General features: G+C 38.9%; 1 protein-coding gene across 3 annotated transcripts in view; it reads right to left on the reverse strand.

Annotated features, from left to right (window-relative positions):
* Positions 1 to 1016: 1016 nt before the first annotated feature.
* usp13 (ubiquitin specific peptidase 13) overlaps positions 1017 to 20197 on the reverse strand; it is a 31949-nt gene continuing 12768 nt past the window's right edge. Inside the window, exons 10-21 of one of the 3 annotated variants that reach the window (XM_068707399.1) lie at positions 19408 to 19480; positions 16837 to 16962; positions 15195 to 15348; positions 14547 to 14721; positions 14299 to 14387; positions 13552 to 13674; positions 10893 to 10916; positions 10245 to 10388; positions 7769 to 7938; positions 5138 to 5327; positions 4546 to 4630; positions 1017 to 4230 (exon numbers count right to left, since the gene is read on the reverse strand). In XM_068707399.1, coding sequence (XP_068563500.1) covers positions 4134 to 4230; positions 4546 to 4630; positions 5138 to 5327; positions 7769 to 7938; positions 10245 to 10388; positions 10893 to 10916; positions 13552 to 13674; positions 14299 to 14387; positions 14547 to 14721; positions 15195 to 15348; positions 16837 to 16962; positions 19408 to 19480 — 1450 coding nt within the window. In that variant the 3' untranslated portion in view covers positions 1017 to 4133. Of the gene's footprint in view, positions 4231 to 4545; positions 4631 to 5137; positions 5328 to 7768; positions 7939 to 10244; positions 10389 to 10892; positions 10917 to 13551; positions 13675 to 14298; positions 14388 to 14546; positions 14722 to 15194; positions 15349 to 16836; positions 16963 to 19374; positions 19481 to 20197 lie in introns of all 3 variants that reach the window. The other 2 variants (XM_068707398.1, XM_068707397.1) reach the window with 2 other exon arrangements.

Consider the following 20197-nt stretch of genomic DNA (forward strand, 5'->3'; position numbering starts at 1 on the left):
TATTCTACACAAGATGCTTTTCTTGCATAAAACAAGCGAGTGTGCACGGCTCGAGCAGAGGAAGGAGTGAGAGATGTAATCTCTTCCGAACGTGCCCATACTTGAGCTTGAATACAGGTGCATTGCTACAAATGGCTAATCTTAGTTATATTCTGTAGACATTTTGTAATTATGGCTTCTACAGATGATGAATGTACTGGTAACACTTTCAATAACCCCAGCCAGTAGAGCCAGCTGTCTGCTGTTACCATCTGCTTTTTAGTGTTGACCCTGGATCATGGTCAACGTCATATCAATAAATTATCATGCACACATTCATAAAGTGACTGTAAACTATAAATAGTTCATTGATAGCATATGTTACATACTGTAAAGCCTTACAGCTCCATTAGTTCTGGTTACAGATGTAAACAGAACAAAACAACATATTAAGCTTAGCTCTTAATGCTTTACATAAATAAATAGGGCATTTTTAAATAAGTAAATATATTGATCATGAATAAATACAGACATGTTTAACCATTAAATATTTTTTTCAGAAACTCATTTTATTATAATGCATTTTCCCAATAGAGTGTATTACAAGTTTACAGTAGTATTTATATTTTATTGTGTTATGCAATTGGCTCTCCGCTCTGACACTATAAAATCTTATCAGCGGCATCATTGGTTGGGGTTCATAAAGGTTATCAGTACATGTTGTGTACATTTCTTTCTTCACTCCTTTCATTCAACATGTGTACAAAGGCAGTTTGTTCTGGTTTATTTATCGATGAATCAGACATGTATGAATAAAATGATATTTTGATGAATGAACTTAGAAATTATATACTTTATATACAGTATGAATTACTTGTTGAAACACCTACTGTAATGCATATTACTCTCCCTGTATAAACACAAGGAAAGCATTAGCACCTTTAAAACATACCATATGAAAGTAATCTTTTTAAATAAACTGTTGTTATATATTCTATGTTTTTGTGTCTTTATTTTCTAAAAGAAAACACTTGTACTGCAGCTTATTCTTTATTCTTAAAGAGGCCAAGTCTCAACAAAGGTGTAGTTTATTAAATTATCCAAACATTGTAAGTAAACAGTGCCAGTGAGTATACTGTCATGACTCTATTCACGTACACCTAGCCACATTTGGATAAACGCATACATTACAAAAGTCAATTTAAAATAATCCCTTCAGGAAATCTATGTAATGAAAGCTACAGAATTTGCACAAACTTGTTTGCAAAAAAGGCAACGGAGTAAAAACAAGTGAAGAACCTTTTTTTGACATTTAGTTAAATGAAAAAAGAGAATACAACTCACAAAAGTACACTTGTACAATCCAAATGACTAAATGTCAACGTCTAGTGCACATGCTGACAGTGAATAAGCCTTTTTATGACAAACTGAACTGTTTTAATTTTAAAAGAATGGAAGAGACCGAGCTGGAGGGAAAGCTGAAACAGAAAGACAAAATACGAAAAACGATAAAGCTGTCAGGAAGGTGTATGTGTGTGTGTGTGTGTGTGTGTGTGTGTGTGTGTGTGTGTGTGTGTGTGTGTGTGTGTGTGTGTGTGTGTGTGTGTGTGTGTGGGAAGCTGCAGGGAAATAAAATTAATTGGACAGAATATCTGAAGACATTAATGACTAATCATCATTAAGCAAGACAACAACTTCACCCAACTACTGATGATGAAGAGCAGGGACACTGATTACAGACCAGGTTTTAACAGGATGCGTTTGGTTTCTGACAAAAAGAAAATCACTGTTTTTAGGAAGAACGGCAGAAACAGAAAAGACTTGCATAGAGAGCTTTTAGAATTCCCCGCTGCATAGACAAGGAGCACTGCAGCAGCAGCTGATCAAGTAGTATCTGATGAAGAACCAAAGTTCTGCTCAGGACAGTAATATTAAAGGGGAGCACCGCTGAAATACGGATTTAATCTGTAAACTTATTTATCTCTTAGCTTCGATGAGGATTTTTTTGTCTGTAAAGATATTAACCCTCAAGGAAAGACACGTCTTAAAAGCACAACCTGAGATTATTGAAAGACATTTTTTATATTTTCCTTCACTATCTTCAGTTTATCAAATATGTCTCCTTTTGTTTCCTTCCACCGTCTTAGGAAATGTCACTTTATCCTCAAAGAATTGTCCTCTTCTTGAATAATAGAAGAAATTACTAAAAAATTTAAATTTTAAAAGAAAAAATTGCCAATTTTTGCATTAATTTAACTTTCACATTTTACTCTGTGAATTAAGGATCTATTTCGACTAAACCAAAGTAACTGGTTGTTGAAACAGTGGAAAGACATACCAAGACGTGTTTTTTTCTGTTCAATATGAATGACGTGAGTTTTACGATGAGCTATACAGGCAGTTGAGCCTGTTTTAGTTTGGTGCAACAGAGAAACTTAAATTCAGAATGTATGCAGTTGTATTTTACGGTTTAACAGCTTTCTCGGTCAATATAGCACGCAATAGAGAACATATTTCTCAAGTGGACTACAACTACCATCAGCACTGATTGGACATCCACATAAAAAGGTGGCAAACCTTTAAACGACTTTAGCAGAACGCTTTAACATTCGGAAAGCATTTTCAGCTGAACTCCCCTTTAATTCCAATTCCAGGTCACCAAACGAGAATCGAGTGTTTGTGCCACTGAAAAAATACCAACACTTTGTGATATTACTCTGCCCTTTTGAGATGCAACAGATAAAACAAGATTCAGTCAGAGGCTGCAAATTCACTTATATCTGACAACCAACCACATGATGTCTACGTTGAATATGTCCATGAAGTTACTTATAGTGACGAAACTGCAAAGGGCCAGTCCTACTGTGGTTTCAGAGTATGAAAGCTGAGCAGGAGGCTTTGGTTGTTGTGAGCACCATGAAGTCATACATTCAGCACTACACCACATCTGTTAGTACAAGAGATACCGATCAGCAAACAGCTTTTACCTCACAGTCGGTTCAGGAGTAGATTTGGTTGTGGTTGCATATATTGCTTTAGATGTGGAAACAGTTCAGATGCATAAATGAATTAACTGACCTGTAAAAAGTGGCAACAGGTGAAGAAAAAAACATTCATTATAACTTTTGGGTCACAGTCTGAATCTGTCAAGAGTGATAAAGGAACTAAACTGGACCAGCTGCAGCTGAGAGTTAAAGTTTTGCCTACTACGAAAATATCTTATTTGGGCAAACGTAATTAAGGAAAGAAGCTCACTGCACTTATGATTTGATACTGATCCTTGAATAAGTACAGCTTTGCTTATATTAGACATCAATTATATGCAATGCTGTCATTGGCCACTTCAAGGATTTACAGGTTCAGCAGTTCTGAAGTTGAAATTGAAGAGATCACATTCAATTGCTTACAGCTGGAGAATAAAAAGTCCAACTCCATCAGCTGCAAAATATGACTTGTTTTAGTGAAAAAGTGCTTCCAGGGAAGGAAAATACTTCTATCTTGAGCTCTCAGCCAGTTTACCTCAGATGGCTTCTCGTTAAAAAGGGACAAACTTGCGCGTCATCTCCAGGTAGAACTGGAGCAGGTCTGAGCCATTATTCAACCAGTATTTTTAACTACAGTCTTGTTAACATCTGTTGGGGTTTTTTTTGTATTTAAAAATAAAATGCAAAGCCACCAGCAGCAGTAAGTTCTTGTTTGTTGTTGCAGTTTCAGAGCATTTCAGGGCCGGCAGTGAAGCCATTTCAATATACATTTATAAAATGTACCACTTTGAAAATACTGGCACAGTAGCAGAAGGCATAGAGGAGGAACAATGAGATTTGATATGTGACATTATTTTGAATACATAAGTGGAAATTGCACACATCCCTCTGCACCTACTCTGCCAAGAAAATGTCTTTTCTTAAACATAAATACTGAAACACACATTTAAAGCAGAACATAACACAAATGCACAAAAAGCACATTGCTTTCCCTTTCTGACCAGGGTTCCCGGTTGCTCCTGAATGACATTACGTTAAGGCGAGCAGCTGGTCTGAAAGGTTATTTCCATCGTTTCCAGTGCGGCTGTTGTTAAAGTTGTCTGCCAGTCTTCGGTGTGAAAGACTGCGGTTCTTTAAAAGGTTGCATGGTGGAGGGGCGGCAACTTTACTTTAACTGCTAGACAGTCGATGGTAAAAGTAGATGTAGCCCAAGTCTTTTGGAGGCCTTTCTGACAAACACACTTTGTGGTCGTTGTAGATCACCCACCTACAGGAAAAAAAAGAACATTTGTGGGAAAATACCGCGGGAAATGCTTTCAAAGTGTCACTTCAAAACTAACAGTTATGAGAGGAAATGGGTCAGTTTATTCTTCCCACTCAGTCTAAAAAAAAATAGGCTGTCCCTGCGACTTAATAAGAAAACCAATAATCTAATTTCTTTGGAAAATGTATTTCCAGAGATGAAAACATATCAAGGTTAGACCATGAGAAAACAGACATTTTTGTGACTGGGATTAGTGATAATCAATATGCTGTCAGTTCTGTCTCACAATGAATGAAGAAGAGAAACTGTGCAACTCACCTTCCCTCCTTTTTGATGTGACAAACATAATGTCCAGACATTGTGGATGCTCCCATGTGACTGATGAAAGCAAAGAGCTCATAACCTGAATAGGGGAACACAAAGTCAGACAATCACAATTACTAAATATCTTAAACAAAACATTATTTTAGATAATCCGTTTAAATTAACAGCTTCAGTAGAAGGACATGTAAACACCAGGCATTCATCTCATACATACAAGCTTTGTATGCCTTCATGCTTCTGTGAATAGTGAAGACATTTTAAAAGAATAAAAATGGTGAAAAGCCTGAATGTCTGCATTGCTATTCTCACCCACCACTTTGCTTTGTTTGAACATCATTGGTATGTAAGTATGTAGATGTATTATTACGTTGTGCATATTTTCTTCGTGAGGAGCGTTAAGAATTAAAAAGCTCCTGAATCATGTTTTGTGCCTATTGTTGGTCAGTACCCAGCAGCACCACAGTACAGTATCAGCGTCAGACATTAATTGGAGCTTTGAAAGTACATAATGTGAAATAGTAGAAGTCAACCTCTCATTCCTTGATGAACTTCAGATAAGGATTAATAAGAAAATAAAGTCACTCACGTCCCGGTCCGTCTTTGACCCGTGGACCTGACGCGTCTCTGTCTGGAGACAGCGTGGAGTCGCTGTGTGAGTTGGCGTTGGAGAAAGCGTTGTCGTTTGGCTCTGTGTCCGCCATGTCTGAGAGAGCGTCGCTCTCCTCCTCCTCCGGATGGGTGAAGATCCAGTCGAGTGCTCGTTCGAGGTTATTGTTCTGAAAGCACGTTTTTAAGTTTACAACATAAGTTCATTGTAATTCAAAACCAAAACATCTCTAATATATCAATATTGAGGGAAAAGTTTAAATTTTTTGTCAATTTCAGATATGTCAGTTTCTGTAAGAAACGTTTTTTTGCCAGTGAAGAAAACCTTTACATTTGCTGTTTTGAACATGTGCTGTATGATGACATCACCATTTTCCTGGGAAAATCCTCTGCTGCACAGAAATTGATGTATAATATGACTGAAGCAGCACTTTCTTTTAATAAATACTAGTTGTAACTGGATATAATGAAACATAGAAGACATATGGCCATGCAGATACAATACATATGAGCACAAAATCTGGGCTGAGGATAACAAATGTCCATGTTCTATCATGTTTTCTCTCTGTTATTTCTTTCCTGTTGTATTTAAGTAGCTCCTCAAAAAAAACCAGGCAATGCTGAACATGAGAAATCATTTAATGGGGAGATGGCAGCAGGTATCCATCTGTGCTAAATCCCCCCTGAGGATGTTTGCTTTTAATCCAAAATAGAGGTGTGATTCCTGGAGAATGTATGTCTTGATTGGCTGATGAAGCCTTCTGCTTTTTTTTTTTTCCATCTCACCCAGTCAAGTCAGCAAGGTCTAATTCTAGACTAATAATAAACCAGGCCATTCTCTGCTTCACACCTACATCCCCCTCATGAGGAATATATGTTATTTTTTTCCACTTCAACAACATCATGGATGGCAGGGAGTTTGGTGGTATTGGGGATGATAAACAAGGAAGCCTGGTGTCTATTTTTGTGCCTTAATAACTGTCTGCTGTGCTATTTTTGCTGAGGGGGCAGTTTGAAATATGAAACATGAAATGTGAGAATCAGGGCCCATTTCAAAAGAAAAGATAATGAGTTTGCTGCAGCTGCATTCCCTTTGATTCACACACACACACACACACACACACACACACACACACACACACACACACACACACACACACACACACACACACACACACAAAACAAATCAATTCTTTTGTACTTTGCGTTTTAAATTAATTTGTAAGATTTGATGATAAAATGGCTCAACATGTCTTTGAGGCAGATCCTGTTATGGCTGCATTAGTGTCCATATGCTGCTGGGACTATTTGTAAACACCATGTAGAGAAGACATCTTTAATCACTCTGACATATTAGGACCTATTACATTTGCAGTCTGTAAAGCAAACAAGTAGGCCAGCCAAGCCCATTTATGCCTATTCATATCATTGTGCCCTCTCTTTGCCATAATTCATGCCAACTTCCTGCTTTGTCATGAACTTTTGTTTTCATTGACCAGGACCCTCTTCCTTTTTCTGTGGTGTCAGGTGGATGTGTTGTTATTGCACTTCCTCAGATGTATTTTTTTCCTTCCATGTAACTCTTTATTGTCTCTGTGAGTCACAGACGAAAGACCTTAACACACCTGGGACATGACAAATAAACGACACTAAAATACAGATACTCGGCAGCGAATATTTTGCATCAGAACTATTCATACCGACAGCGATACAAATTAACAACAGTTGCCACTCTTTTCCAATAAAAGGTTTTTATTCGCGCAGGCAGACGACCAACTACCGGGATCCTATTGACCCAGAGCAGCGTCTGAGGTAAATTGTTGTGTTGGCTGAGCTACTGTAAACTATTTTTTTTGTTTCCTTTTAGCGAAATGAGTGAATTTGAACTCCCTGTGGTAAAAACAGAGGGAGTGGATCTGGTATACGCCGCCTTTGTCAAGGTTGAAAGGAGTAATAAAGTTTGCCATCTTCGTCCGGGCAGGGCCTCCGTGTTGTTGTACAACACAGTGTATGTTTTAAATGTGTCCGTTCTGCACAACATGATTGGTTGATGCCTTTATTCCATGATGCCATGACAAAACTCAGATAAATCGACCTTGTTCCGGTCAAAAATGACGTCGCTTTTTTCACTGCGTAAAGTTTGTGTCGTGTGGGAAAGTGCTCATGACAAAAACAACAGTTTGAAAAATTATACTCATGTGTGAATTAATCGCACAAAAACCATCAACTCCGGTGTGTAAAGACCTTAAGGAATGTGTCCTTTGCTCAGTCATGGTGACCATCACAGCACACTAGCTACCCTTCCTTTTTCTGCTCATTCAAAACAAATCACTGTTACCACAATACAGCAGCAGAGGATTTTACTCACTATTACACCCGAAGTGTTAGCAACAACAAATGTAGGAACTCATAAAGTGGGGTTGATTAACAATAAACAACCTACTGTATATAACAAATGTTGGAGATTAAGACTCATTGAATTAGCAAGCAGAAACAAAAAATTTGAAGTAAAAAAGAGGTTCGTGGAAAAGAAGTCTAGCTGCCAGCTAATGAGAAAAAAAGTTATTCATTATTATTACAAAATGTAAACATGAGTGGGCAGAAGACTGACCGTGGCTTTGAGTGCCTGGATGCTGTGAGCACGGGGGAAGCCCATTGAAGTGAGGATGGCGATGCTCTCCTCGGGGGGCGAGTTGCCCAGCGGGGTGGCGCCTATGGGGCTGTCGCTGGTGGAGGGACCAGGATCTATCACGGAGGGCAGAGCGAGAGGTTCTGCAAAGTCTGAGAAAAGAGGGAGGGAGAGAATAATAATGAGATGCTGTAGCCCTCCACTTATATTTAATCTAATCTATGAATATATTCGTGTTGGCGGTCAAAGTTAGCAGATTCTAGACATATATTTGCTGTTTGTTGTGGCGACAAAAGTTATACTTTGAACACAGAGTACAAATGAGTAGTTTCTTTAAGAAAGTAGTGCTGTTGCTGTTTTCTTAAACAAGTAAAACATTTATTTTCAAAAATGTTTTGGCAAGATCATAAATCAATATATCTGACTATGGGTGATAAAACGTAGAAGACGTTGCATACATCTAAATCAATTCAGGAAAGATCCTCTGCATCTGAACACTGGAAACTATTTATAAACATTTATAACATCTGCATGAAATACATTTACTTTCTAATTTCCAAGTGAACTTAAATGCTTTGTGCAGTTTTAACAGATTCAAGTGAAAGCGAAGTGACCCTCTATCCGGGAACAAGGACACTCCTGTTGTAATCACTCGACTGTTGGTCAAAAACAGAGCTTTCATTACCGCCCTTGCCATAAATGAAAATACGTACCACTTATCTCCCACTCCTGTGTCTATCTCAGCCTCCTTGTCTCGTGTCCTTTTGATTACCCATAATGCGGTTGTTTTTATGCGACAGGAAGAAGACTGTCTTGCAGTCAGAGAAATTAAAGACAAAACTGAAAAGCTCATGTTTGCACGTTAAGTGAAACTTTGCTAAATTGGTTATCATTCACCTTCTAAGACAAACTTTGTTTCAATCTGTGTTTGGATCTCATCGCAGCCTTTATTAAAAACGTTCATGAAGTTTGCTGAACTCTGGCCCTGTTCAAAAAGGCTTAATTTCCTTTTCCACCAAATTCCCTGTAAAAATAATTACGATAAACAGGTGTAATAATTGAGCTGCCTTGCCTGCACAGTCCTGTGGAAATTAACCTCTTATAAGGTGTCATTGTTGTAAATGCAGCACTCAGGGTTCCCCTCAGTCAAAAAGGCATCCATCTAAAGATGATCAAGTGAAAAGTTTAGCTCTAAAAAAATCCAAGTCTAAGTGATGTTAATGGGAGCGTAATGAAACCAAACAAACGTGGAGGAGGAAGAAGTAGAAGCAACCTTTGTGCAGCAGGCAGGGACAGACCGTTTTACTGAGGTTATTGAGCCTGAATGCAGCGCTTTTTGCCGATGCATTAGGCCCATTTAAAAACCAACAGGCCGCTCTAATTTCCCTCCAACGTAGAGGCCCTTTACTGCCAACCGGGGAAATAAAAGTGACACGAGTCAATGCCTCAGGGGACCGTCTACACTGCAAAGTGGCTCTACGAGACACAAAGTCAGCCCCGACAAAGTTTCTGGTGAAGATCTCACACACACACACACACACACACACACACACACACACACACACACACACACACACACACACACACACACACACACACCGATTAACACCTGCAGTACACAAAGGGATGCAAAGTCTGACACTTGCAAAAAAACAACTTAACTGTAATGGAAGAACTGGAGATGTGATGTGTCACTTTGAATTACCTTTGTGCTCAAAAGGTCCCACACAAATAAACTTGCCTTGGCTTTGTGCACTTGCTGCAGAAATGTTTTTGACAGGTCTGCATAGGCATAGTCTTTTGCAGAAAAGACTCAGACGCAGCTTAATGAAATGGTTGGGAAACTATGTGTCTTTCAGTGCAGCTGCTGTTCTGATTATTTGTCACCAGTATTTTGGGCTACAGTTACTCCTTTAACCCTCAACACTCAGTTAACATCCTCTTCCCCCACGCCCTAATTCTTGTCATCACTATTTTTTCTTGACTAATTTTGATCATTGGACCCTTACCATGAATTTGGACATTACTTTTCATTCACTCATTAAATTATTGGACTTTTTTGAAAGGAAGAAGGCAAAATATTTGTAACGATTCAACTGAATACTCTGACTGCAATATTTTAGATCTCAGCCAAGAATAGTTCTATAACTGGAGCCAGATATACAGTTACAATCTTTTTAACACTGCTGGCATGTAGGTTTATTTTATTGAACAAGAAAAGCCATCAAGTCACACTCAGTGCTTGAAATGCTCAGTTTTTCTCTAAACTCTATCCATCTTTATCATTATCTCTAACCACATCACATTGTAATTTACTTTAAACTATGACGAACTTGTGCACATTTTTTTTCCTGCTTTCTCTTGCACTGTCATTCCTACAGTAAAATAAATAATCATTTGGGTCTGTTGAGCTCTCTATATATTAATGTTCCATTTGAATGCAGTGATGTTCCCTTACCAGGCTCCTCCATGTGGGCTATGATCCAGTTGAAGGCCATCTCTGGGCCCATGTTGCCTGTGTAGTAGACCGCCTTCCTACAGGCCTCCAGCGGAAAGCCCATTTCTGCCAGCTGCATGACCGCCGCCTCGTCTATTTCTGGAGCTGTGGACACGACAGACCGACATCAATAACTAAAAACATAGCAGTTGCTGATTCAACACCACCGGTAACCAATTTAAACTACCAAACAGATCTGTGGTCTCTCTCTCTCTCTCTCTCTCTCTCTCTCTCTCTCTCTCTCTCTCTCTCTCTCTCTCTCTCTCTCTCTCTCTCTCTCTCTCTCTCTCTCTCTCTCTCTCTCTCTCTTTTTGGGCCTCATTAAACAAAGAGACCATGGGAGAATCAGCCCTGGGGACGTCTTTATTGAGGGATGATTTATCAAGGAGAAAAATGAGTCTAGCTAACAAGCAGAGCCATGTGAAAAAGTAAAGTTTGTTTGGAAGGAAAGAGCAGCTGCAGCACCTGCTCAAGTATACATGGTCATAGGTTTAGCTACATTCAGTAGCATTAATCAGTGCTTGGTGTCCAAAATACATTTTCCATGGCGGTAACTTTTTCATAGAGATAGTATAACTGAGACCTGTTGAATAGAAACAAAATACTCACAGTCTATGGAGCCCATAGAGTTATCTGAAAGAGAAGAAGAAACTTATTTTAGGTGACGGCACACAATGAGATCACACACTAGCACTGGTTTTGTGTATTTTGGTTTAGAGTACATTCACTTCCAAGAATGTTAATTAATCTACAAATAATATAAAATAAGAGGATCTTCCAAAATGTTAGTTTGGTAAATAATAAGCTGCTGTAAAATTTCTGTAAAATGGACACTGCTGAATCAGTGTTTTCCAACTTTAGTTTGAGTTGGTTGATTAAATCCTGCTCACACAATTTCTCGTGTGCTTCCTCCCTCTCTTTCATATTTTTATTGACTTCAGAAAAAAACAAAAAACAATCATGGTTTATTTTAAATACCTAGTGGGTATTTGAAATTGAAAAATGACTGCTTTTATCTTGAAGGAGACAATCACATTAGCAAAGAAACCAAAAGAACAAATCAATATCTATACAGGTTTGAGAAGCTTTTAATCGTTTGTTTTGTGTTTTCGAAAAGAAAAATAGAATCACAAACAGTCATGATACACTTTTTCCTTCCATTTCCTTAATGGCCTGGAATAATTGAGTGAATGGGTGATACACAGACCAATGAGAAATAATGTGGTTCAAGCAGCATACAGGAAAACACATTTGGGCTGTACTGTGTAATCAATAAGGAGCACTGAAGCCTTTTGGAGAGTAACCCGTGATTAATCACTGCTGAAGCCAGCTGGGGGATAATGGGCCAGTGGTTAATTTGCAAAAACCCATCATTTAAAATCCATCAGAAAATGCATTGAAAGCAGCACATAATTTCCAGATGGTTAAAACAACTTGTTGGAACCTCTCTGTCTATAGGTAGAGAAGCTCTGATGGAAGTCAACGAGAGACAAAATATAAGATTCAAATAACTCTACCAGCTCCAACTTACTACATCCAGACACCATTTACACATATTTTATGCACTGGTTTCACTGTGGGCCTCTATGATAGCTGCATAGCTTGCTGCTGTCAGACGAAGATATGCAATGCTGGCTAAGCAAGGTAGTTTCAGCTCAAAGGACGGTTTATGTGACGGTCTGAAGAGTTTTAAGTCGATGCGCTCTTCCAAGAAGCCAAATTCATGTGTTTGGAGGTCTGAGATAGCAGGTAAAGCGAATAACATTCACTCCTAAAATATTAAGGCATACTCAGACGAACGTGTTCAGACTTCAGTTTTGTCCTTCGAGTTTCCTGTCCTCAGAAGCAGCGGGCTAAACGATTCTGTAAAGATCTCAGAAAAAACCCCTCCCAGGTCTGTTGATGTGTGATGCAAAGGCTGCTTGCTGATGTTACTGTGTTTTTGCACTGGGACCCTTTTTGTGTTTGTGTTTGGAGCTTGAGATGGCACAGAACACTCTGTGCTTCACGCCTGCTAAAATATTAAGGAGGACACTGATAACTTGATGTCGCTGAACTTTGCAAACAACGGAAGAAGGGATGGAGGAATGAGAATCACAATCACAGAGGAGACAAAGAAAGACAAACGAAAAAGAACTGAGGTTGTAGTTTTGGCCTTTAGGAAGAGAGGCAGACAAAAAGGCTCAAGTACACTGCATGTCATGCTGGAAATATCACTAAGCATCAAACAGTCTGATGCAACAAAGTTTCAAGAAAAGTAAAAACAAATACAGTTTGGGCTCCAAAACGCACTCAGTGTCTTTTTATTTCCAGAGCCCAGGGAAGTGCATTACAAGGGGATCTTATAAAATCATTATAACTTATTAGGCTTAGCCACATTGTGAACACAACAACTTTTCAGTAATTGATTGAGCATGCCTTTCCTGTGGGATTCCATTCAATATGCCCTTAAGAGAAAACCTGGGTGGCTTTGAGCAGAACATCATATTAGAGACAATTTCACGGATCGTTTGTCTCTGTCACAAAAATCCCCTTCACCTCCTGAAAAGGATGTTAGGTAGCAGCTTTGGACCAACATACATCCGAGTTAATTCTCAAAGCAACACTGTATTCCACTTTACTGGGAACAATCTGACATACTATATGCGGTCTCATATATTGAAAGTGTTTTAATATTCAGTACACTCATGTATATAATTTGAGCATACAGAATATGTTTGGCAAGCCGGGTAACTTTTTTTATTTTTTTTTATCTGGTGCTCGGAGAAAACAATGCCCTTTAAAATGAATAAAAGGACTGTGAAATTGAACATGAAGGGCCAAAAATGCCTCCAGTATTTAAGAGCGCTGTTTTACACTTTTTTTTCCACATAGTCACGCACAAATGCAAATATATCCCTGAAGGACACTCTAGGTGAGTCATGGCAGTTTATGACCAGGGGATCCTTCTCTGTGAATGCTGGGTTAGAAAAACGGAGCACTGTCTGATCTGAAAACAGCAGAATATATCTGAATATTTAAACCAAATGTTAGCACCAATGTTTATTTGCAAATATGCAAAAGAAATGAAAAAAGAAAAAAAATGTCAGATTAAAAAGGGGCAAAACATATCATTTACATAATCCTACTTGTAATGTAGTTGTTCCAACTGTATTGACATGTCTCCTAATGCATACAGCTGTATCTCTATACACACACACACACACACAAACACACAAACACACAAACACACACACACACACACATATAAAATTGACTTTTTCAGTACCTCTGGTGTCTTCAGCTAGCACAATGGGCGGCAGGAGGTCAGGCAGCTCCTCTTCACTTGCCTGCAGCCCAGCAGCTCGCAGCCTGCTCAGATCCAGAAAGTCTGGAACATCAATGGCCAAGTCTATACAGGAATAGACACACACATAAAACTTCACTGAGGAATGTATTGACATTCATGGTGATTAGAGTGTTTGCTACAAGTCTCCTGAAGCCGTGGTTCCAAAATCTTCTTTTTATCATTTTAAAGTCTTTTGTCATAGCCCACATTTATCAAATGTTCTTTTATCAATGGGTTGTTTGATATTTTTCTTTTAAATGTTGGCACTTTTAATCAGTTAGCACTTATTTGCACACCTGCACTTATTTTTGAACACCTCTCACAGATTCCAGAGTGAAAACATGTGAAAGAAAAACTTGATCACAAAAGAAGTGAGAGGTTCTTGCTAGCTGTTTGTGTAAATGACACAATGGCCATATCTAATCATGAAAACTTGAGTTTAACAATTTAAAGCCTTGATTTTGTTGGCAACGCGATAAGAGCATCCTAAAAGTTTCTGCAACTTAAGACACTCATTTGAATTTTGGAGTCAAAATTGTACAGTTACACCTTATGAATTGCTGTTTGATGGTGCCCTCTGCTGGAAATCTACAGCACTACAAATATGTATAATAACTGAGTCACAACATTGGTGGAGGCCAGTAAAAGACAGCTTAAATCCCAGGGTGAAGGGTAACAGATTTTTACCTAGTTTCTTCGGCACCCAGTCAACCCCGAATGTGAATTTCTTGATCTGCAAAATCAGATACTCTGGGAAGGAGGCGAAACGGGAAGTTCTGCAAAGAGAAATAACACCATTTTTTTTTAAAAAGGGAATTTAAAAGAAAGGAACTAAAACTTTATGAATATAATATTAATACAGTTTAAATTTAAAGATGTGAGGTGATGAAAAAACACTGATTCAGGGCTCAAGAACAGGTGAAACCGTTGCTTACTTCACTCCGGCTGACTTGGCCTGCAGCGCTGAGCTCCAGAAGTCGGGGACGTTATCCGGCTCTGTGAAGGCCTGCAGGCAGGCGGTGAAGGGGATCCGAGCTCTGACCGGTTCTGGAGGAGCTCGCATGTTCTCCTCAGCGTCCCTCCGCTTGGTCTCGTATGCCAGCAGCTCCTCTGGTAGAATTACAACAAAGACAAACCCACTTTGAGCTGCACAAAGTGTTAACATCTGCAAAACACCATAATATTCTGTATTTCAACATTTTGATTTGAGTAAAATCAAGGGCGATACAAGTTGCATTTTAATATAAAAAAATGGTTCAAGGTGTTCTAGATGGCTGCTGACAAAAAAATTGTACAATGCATCAAACAAAGACTATCACCTTTACTATGGTCACATTTGTTTAAAGGAATTATACAAGACTATAACAAGTCCCTTTAAGAGACAAAGATGTCCCCCCTCCCTCTAAACTACACAGCCTTCAGTCTAGCACACAAGGACCTTCTGTGCCCTTTCAGAGAAGAACCTGCTGATTTCCCAGCGGCTGGTGCCACCTGAGCCCAGCGTCGTGCAGCTGTATCGACCTGAGGCAGCTGAGGCTTCCTGCTGCAGCAGATCATTTTGTGTGTATGGGGGCTCCTTTTACCTCGATTGGTGGCCGCCTCAATGGGAGCTGGCAGCTGGATGCAGTAGTCCACCCGTTGAGTGTAACGAACCCGACGTGTCTGGCAGCACTGAACTCGCTCCTCCACCAGGAAGCGGAAGACGTCGCTTGGATTCTCTGTGCCTGAGCTATTCCTCTGTAAGACAACAACGTATACAGAGGATGAGACGAAATGTCAAGACAGCTAAGGCAGTTAGTTTGATAACAGACTTTTTTTTTCAAATATTGAATAAAGAGTGTCTTGGTATAAAGATTGTGACAGATTGAGTCAGCTCTGAATATTTTTGAAATCATTTTAGAAGTTCCAAGTCAAAAACAACTATTGTTATTTACACTGTATGTCTGTTTAAGAGCTACACATGTTCATGGTACATGTGAAGCTTCTGTGACACATGACAGCCTGAGGTTTCAAATGCAACTCCATCTATGAATCTATTCTTTGCTGTGGTCTATTACAGTCTCCTGGCATGACTTCAACCCTACTGCTTGTTTGACCCACATCTCTTAATACAGTCATTTATAATGTAGATGACACTCTTTAATTTAGGATCCACCTCAACTAACATCACCCTCCATAACTGAGTGTGTTACATCAATTCAGAATCAAAGGCCCATGAATCATTATCACTGAGCGGCTCTGTGTCTCCTCACTGCTTATGAACAAGGGTCACTGAAGTTTACACTGTGTTTATTTGAAGACTGTGATGAAGGATAGCATCATGACTTAACACGCTGGTTTGCGCCGCAGCTTTTCTGCAGTCCAGCCCTTCTATTCTAAGAGGTAACAGAAATACATAAATTATAATTTTACTCAGGTCAAGTATGCAGACTGACATAGACAGAGGAAAATGTTGCCGATGGTGGTGGGTGGTTTCAGTCACACTAACTATGTCTGGATAACTAAATATGTGTCTAGTTTGCAGACAGCTGTAGAGGCAAGCAAGTGGCGTAAAGGAGGGTAAGACAGTAATGGCCTTTTTCGAATAAGAGCTGTAAGATTTCTACAGATTATGGGACAAATATGTAGAAATTAGTGTCTTGGTCATTTTTGGTGGTATGTTGCTGAGGAAGTGTCGGGTCCGAGTCAGGGCATGCATCATGGCAGAGGCAGAATAGGAAGCATTATCTGGCCTCCCTGTGGACAGATAGCACCGAGCTATATATATATCCAGGTTTAGAAAGACATGTCAGAGTACCCCATGTGTACGTACCAACTGAAGAGACAGTGAGCTGTGTTTAGTCAAAAACAGACCCTCCCCTCCCAATCAGCTGCCTGTCCATGTGTGTCAGAGGTCAGATATAACCCAGCCATTTTGTAAAAAAAAGAATACAAAATATTTTCATATAACGCTTGAATGCTGACCATATTAGTCCCAATTTTTTGAGTTAACAGAAAAATTTGCCTAAGTCTACACACAGCACAATGTTATTTAGATTTTATTTTTGTTATAAACTCAACAGCTTCTAACAACTCTACATGTGCTCTGTAGGTTTGAATGTTAATCTCATGATGTCACATACATACCAACGTGACCTCTCCACATAAACAGTCTACTGGCTGTGGTTCCTGCTAGTATATAATCATTGTACATTTTGACGTGCACAGAGGTTTAGCTTCACTCACCTCCACCACGTTGATGATGTGCAGGAGGAACTCGTGGGCATCTTGCTGTCTGCTGGAGGAGAACTCTGGGTGTCCCCTGCTGACCAGGGCCTTCAACATTCTAGGAGAGACGCCTTTCTGCTGGTGCTGGAACGACAACATTTTGGGGGTCACACACACGAACGCACACGCACACGCACACACACACACACACACACACACACACACACACACACACACACACACACACACACACACACACACACACACTGACTGCATGACCACTCACCTGTCTCAGAGATGAGTATCAGACAAGACAGCAGACCAGACCAGTAGTGAATATTACAGATATACATTGAAACATTGAAAGCATCTTCGTGTGGCCTGCCCAGTACCAGGCTCTGTACCATGAGAATTACCAGTGAATCCAATTCAAAGAACGGTGTCACATATAGGCATTTATAGCTTCAGTAAAGACACTTGCTTTTATATCATGTGAAGGGTTTTGAAATAGCATATTGAGATACCATAATACTAATTTTAGTGGTATCGGCTGTGACTCAAGGTTAGAAAAGTGATGCAGAAAAGGTAAAGATCCAGCATCAACAATGAATACCTGAGTAACTACAGTAACTAGCTAGCTCGATTGTCTGTCAGAGGGTGGAAACATACTGTATGTGTACCAGCACCTTTAATGAATTAGCAAGCGTTAACAGATTTGCTTTTCGTTGGTTATCCACACAAAAGTCGAAGTGTAAAACTGACAATTTCTGCCAGACAACAGTGGGGGAAGTAGTCAGAAAACTTACTCCATTGTAAAAATACACAAGTAAGATTATTGAACATTGTACTCAAGTTAAACTACAAAAGTATTAGCAATAAAATATACTTAAAAGTATAAAAAGTACTCTTCATACAGAATTTTGCCCATTTCAGATTCATATCATTATATTAATGAATTGTAATTAGTGATGCATTAATGTGTTCATCATCATCATTTACTGCTGGGTACTTCAACCTATAATAAAATATCATGAATTAGTTGATTTAGATTTATTAATAATCTAAATCTGCAAAGTTAGTAGTAACTAAAGTTATCAGATAAATAGGGCTGCCCTCTCTTAGTCGATTGGTCAACTAATAGGTTGCTTTGGTCTTAGTCAACTAAGATTTCTTAATTCGAATATTACGTTTTTTTATGTTTTTTCATGATGAGGGACCTATTTCCAAGAACTTATGAGCACATCTCTGGTAAACACCAGATTTAAAGTGATGCATCTGTGTGATTCTTCGTGGAGAAACTTTTTACAGATCTGTCAATTAAATCAACCATTTGATTAGTTGACGAAATCATATGAGTGTTAGTCGACTAAGAATATATTTGGTCGAATACAGCTCTATAAATATATGTAGTGGAGAAAAAAAAAGTTGAATATTTTCCTCCAAAATGTAGTGGAGTAGAAGTATTAAGTGACATAAAATGGAGATACTCAAGTAAATTACAAGTAGGCTACCTAAAAATTGTACTAGTAGCCTACAATACGAGTGAATGTGCTTAATCCATCAGCACTGCCAGGCCAAGCTAATCTCCTACTCGGTAAGCTACATCATATTCATAATTAATTCATTGTAAATAAATCCAATGTGGACACATGCCTACATCACCCTGCCAACTTCTAGCCACACTAAAGGAATCCATGTCGTACAAGTTTTTGCCAGGGGAGTAAACTTAAAAAGTAATTTTAATGAGAATATATAATTGCAATGGGTAATACTTCCTTAATACAGACTGACCACAGCATGCCAACTGATGCCCCTTCACAGCTGTCAATATGTATCCAAACCTGACCCGACCATCACATGTGTAGGAAGTGCAGGATCACAGCTCGGCCCTATCAATTACTGCCCGGGGCTTACAGACCAAGTGCTGGGCTCCATTATGCTTTAATGGCTTTCCTCTCCTAGTTTCCTAGCCGTGTACTAAGTGGTTGAAAAGGCAATTATTTCATATCATGTGCATTTAATTTGTGACGCACAACACACAAAGAAATACCCATATAAATAAATTAAAGAAGGAATTGAGAGATTACATAAAGCACAGGACAGACATTAACCACAGCTAATATTTGTGACAACATTAAACAGTAGTGTGGGGAATTAACAACAAAACACAGTATTAGAGCTGTGCCTGGAGCATCGTTCATAAACAATTTGAGTTGCATATTTGGGACTGCAGCCAAAAGCTATTTTCAGACTAAAGGAAAAAAAAGGTCACAAGAAAACTTGACAATGTATCTAAAAATCCCATCTTCCTTTTGTTTCGATCCACATCTCTCTAGCTGTTGCAATTACAAAACAAACAAAAAAAGCTCAGGTGTATTAATAACACAGATACACTTCTTAATGAAAAGTTGCTTCATGTTTAAACTGGGAAGACGTCAAACTGACAGACTGACACTCCTAACAGTTTGGACATTACATGAAAAAGACTCACTTTGGTGCCACTCAGTATTAACATGCTTCTGCAGGTTACGGACCCAGTTTGGGAGCTGGACATACCCAGTTTAATACCTTGTTTTCTTCTTTCATCACCTGTTCAATGAGCTCAGATTTCATGGGTGGTTTGGAGTGCTGGCCTGAGAGCAGTCCATGTCCCAGTTTAGCCCTGCCAGACAAAAACAAAAGGCATAAACACTACAACACATAGCGAGTCTTTTAGTATAGTTTGAGTGATTTCTTGGATAACACACCATGAGCGAAGTGTGCACATGTGTCTTTACTCGTCAGAGAAAAACATTTCAAAACCTTCTGATAACACCGGATTTTTAGTCTCACAAAGCTGACAAGAAATTAAACTCAGTAACAAACCTTTCCGGAATATATCACTTTTCTATTCTCATTTTTTTCCTAAATCCTTTTCATTCAGTGACGCGGTATCTATAATTTAATTACAAACAGTATATTTTAGAACATAAATCTTTGTTACTTCATCAAAGTATAGACATTCTATATAGAAAAAGTTTTTAAAATTCACCGTACATCAACTGTAGGGAGGTAGTCACTCAGCCCATTTCCGTACAATCAGTTCCACTTTCTTCAAAAGATTATATTAAGATTAATGTAACTCTTGTTGTTTTATACATATTAAGAAGTATGAAAGCAAAATAAGCAAAATATCTCAAGCAGTGTATCTGAGCATTGACATGATATCAGCTGTAATATTCTCCCAAGGCTGAAACAACGAATGCACACGCACACACACACACACACACACACACACACACACACACACACACACACACACACACACACACACACACACGAGTCTATATATGTTTTACATTAAATATAATGAATGTACATGCCTTGCATCATATTAATT

The sequence above is a fragment of the Cebidichthys violaceus genome, unplaced genomic scaffold, assembly GCF_023349555.1.
Source record: "Cebidichthys violaceus isolate CVI_PGR_0920_01 unplaced genomic scaffold, fCebVio1.0.p SCAF_13, whole genome shotgun sequence".
Classification (NCBI taxonomy): domain Eukaryota; kingdom Metazoa; phylum Chordata; class Actinopteri; order Perciformes; family Stichaeidae; genus Cebidichthys; species Cebidichthys violaceus.